A 3,488-nucleotide genomic window follows, 5' to 3' on the forward strand; every position below is an offset into this window, starting at 1 on the left:
TACTTTCTAAAAGTCTCAGACTAATAAATGCTTGTGCACATAAATGTATGTGTCGTTGGAAGTTATGACAGGAGTTGTTTAGTGTCTATGCTCTATATGGGATCAAATAACCTCATTGTGTCCCATAAGTATCCCAGAAACGAAGGAAACTAAGCAAGTAAATAAACGGGTTTATGGCGCATTATTCAAGGGGAAGACAACTTGTATTAAAGGTGACCTATCATGCAAAATGCACTTTTGTACGCCTTTTATACAGGAATATGTGTCCCCTGAGTTCCAGGGAACTCACCAAGTGTCAGAAAACACAACCCTCTCTATTTTCCTCCATACCCAAATCTCTAAAAAAAGAGGTTGCAACGGATCTGATACAGACTGATCCAGATTTGAACACTTTTATGTCGTCACAGAAGTTGCGCTACGGCTATTGGGCCAACTCCACCAATCAGGAGGTCGACAGCCACGGACATTGCCGTTACAAAGCGCTGGAGACGCCGTAGTACATATTTCAGGCCACCAGATGGTTCTGTCCTCACTGAATATGAGCATGAAAGGCAGTGTTAAATTGAGCGAAATGAGGAATGGCTAAAATGCATGATCTGTTTGGTATTTTGAAAAATGAAAAGTATAAATATGCCTTATATAGGTATGGTCCTACACTATATTATTCAAATATAGCATGATAGGTCCACTTTAAAGCATGATGCTTCTTTATTCCTTGTTTTCTACATGTTTCATGAACCGCTGGTAGCTACTGTCATTAAATCGTTTTCTCATTATTTGAGATTCTTCAAAGCAAATGGTACATATTTTTCATTTATACCCACTTACACAGTCTATGGGAGGAACCAGCAGCGATCCCTTTCTGTAACTTTCTCTGTACGCTTTTCAGCATTTCACCAGAACCTACATTATAAACGTGTCCTATTTTCAAAATAAAAACAAACGTAGCGTGCTCCTGTATTCTCCACCCCTTTCACTATAGGCAGCATCAGCAGTAGTCTCCTGTTTCCACCAATCAGCGCCTGTCTGCAGTAAACACCCGCCCTCTGTTCTCTGTGTGTACTTGGAACATTTTGTCTGAGGGTGAACTAGTCCCTACAGCTGGACACTGTACTAGCTTTGTCACTACCAACAGCAAAAAAGCTCCACACTGTTGACAGGCTGGCGTTTAATCTCCACGAAAAACAAGCAGGCAGACGTGAGGACGTCTTACTTTATTAGTTTCCAGTTTAAGTAATGAAAGATAAACACGTCCTCCCTTCATGCTTACTTTCAACAAAAAAGAAGTTATGGATATTTGCGACGGGAAGAAGAGGAGACAGGTAAGCGGCGGTGTGCGGGGCTGCAGGCGGAGGGTGGCCGTGAAGATGAAGCGGGAGTTGGGGAAAGTCCTCCGCTCCTTACGGGTAGAGAACAACAACCGCACGGAGCCCATGGAGGAAGAAGAAGACGGCGACGACTGTTTCTCCATTAGCTTAATGCGGAATGATAGTCTGGAGCCCGCCGTGGCGGTGTCTCCACGGTACAGCTTGCTCCGGGAGGTCGGCCGGGGAAGCTACGGGGTGGTGTATGAGGCGATAGCCAGGAAAACAGGGGCCAGGGTGGCGGTGAAGAGGCTCCAATGCGACGCCCCGGAAAATGTAGAACTTGCTCTAGCAGAGTTCTGGGCTCTGACGAGCCTGGAGAACCGGCACCAGAATGTGGTGCAGCTGGAGGAGTGTGTCCTGCAGAGGAAGGGCCTGGCCCAGAAGATGAGCCATGGGAACAAGCGGTCCAAACAGTACTTGCGTCTGGTGGAGACGTCACTCAAAGGTACAGGCTACTGTCTTGTTTACACCTTAGTCAGCAGAACAATGACACCAATACTAATGATCAAGGAATGCATGCATGAAAGGGAGAGCTAACGAAAGTGACCTCAAATGCATGCCTTTAAACTAATACAAAAAGCAATTTACAAGGGGAAAGTGATTTTGCAAGATTTAGCTCTAAATCCTTTTTTTTTTTTAGCTTTGCATTAAAGACTCAGTTGTTCAGCTACAAATGGTTAAATGTATTTTAAGCCCATGTAAACACGAAAGATGGTGTTTGCAGAACTGTTTTCCTGTATATCACACCAAACCAAATAGTATATTTCCTTTATGATTCAAGTTCACTGTGTTTCTATACGTTATCTATAGTAGGCTCAGAGAGTACACTGTGTTTCGCTCAGCTCACAAAAGAACACAGTGTACTACTTGGCAGCATACTAACCCATTGCTTGTTGACTGGAAATGTGAACACTAAAACATGACCATTCAGTGTAATATGGGTTTTTATACTGAAATAATACACGTTTATGTTTTGACTGACACATTTTTATTGACTTATTGTTGTCATCAATCCAATTCGACCTACTTATCACTTCATCTGTTGTTGCTCAACTGGCCAAATAGAAATACATAGATATTGAATATATCTTTCTAAAATAAAAATGTAGCATTAAAATACTGCTGGCATCAAAATCCCCATTTTAAATGAATCAGTGTACTGCCTCTTTTGTTTTGAGAGCGTGCCTGCCTGTTATATAAGTGTCACCATTCAGGCTTTTGTGTTGAAATATTAATCTTGAGTTGACATGTTTTGTAGCCACCAAGTGACTATGCCAGTATTTTTAGGTTATAGGAAACAATACAAAGGATTTTTTCCTAATGTGATGTAGAAATATAAAGCCAAGTAGTAAACAATCTGGGTTCATCCGGGCAGGTCAGTATGGGGGAGCTGTTTTGACATACGTAAGCCAGAGGCCTGTAATACGAAGCCGGATTTTCGCTTAGCGAGCTAACTTCAGGGTAAACTCTGGGTTTCCGGTCCTACGACGCTGGTTCACTTCTTACCGGGCTGGATCTCCATGGTAACTTATGCTGAACGGCTAACCTGCTCCGGAGCAGGTTTGGTTCCAGGATAAGAGATCAACTCAGTGAAAGCACCGCCTGCGGACCAATCAAAGCTCCGTGTGCGGAGATTAAAGCTATCAAGTCATATTACAGGATAAATGAAATACAGAAAAACTGCCATTGCAGGATAGACGGCCGGCAAAAATCAACTGACTGTGTGAACTTGAAAATTAATAGAATATCACCTCCCATCAGTGTTTCCGCCAGACCAGGGCTTAGAGGGCGTCCACCCGAGAGCATGTGTGTGACGTCGTGTCGTGTCACGAGACTTGAATTTTGAATTGAGCCGTCCCTTATAGATACTATCTCTTTACGTATTAGTGATGGGAATTCCAGTTATATTTAGTGAGCCGGATCATTTGGCTCGGCTCACTAATGGCGCATTTCCACAGCAGGGCCTCGCACGGCTTAGTACGGTATAGTTAGGCCTTGGTAGGCCAGGCTCACTTTATGCTGCGTTTCCATTACAGTTTAGGAACTGGGGTAGTAACTATAGTAACGCAGTGTAGGCGGAGCCGTGACGTCATCTTCAATGCGAAACACAAAACCAACATC

General features: G+C 43.5%; 1 protein-coding gene across 1 annotated transcript; it reads left to right on the forward strand.

The window, feature by feature from the left end:
• Window positions 1-1,077: 1,077 nt before the first annotated feature.
• Window positions 1,078-1,812, forward strand: LOC104962693 (serine/threonine-protein kinase 35-like; the record flags this gene model as incomplete). Its single annotated transcript, XM_010791153.1, has 1 exon — window positions 1,078-1,812. A coding segment is annotated over exon 1 (550 nt), but the record flags the coding sequence as incomplete, so codon positions are not given.
• Between the last annotated feature and the right edge of the window lie 1,676 nt (window positions 1,813-3,488).

This window comes from Notothenia coriiceps, unplaced genomic scaffold, assembly GCF_000735185.1.
Source record: "Notothenia coriiceps isolate Sejong01 unplaced genomic scaffold, NC01 NC01_scaffold00001528, whole genome shotgun sequence".
In the NCBI taxonomy this organism is placed as follows: domain Eukaryota; kingdom Metazoa; phylum Chordata; class Actinopteri; order Perciformes; family Nototheniidae; genus Notothenia; species Notothenia coriiceps.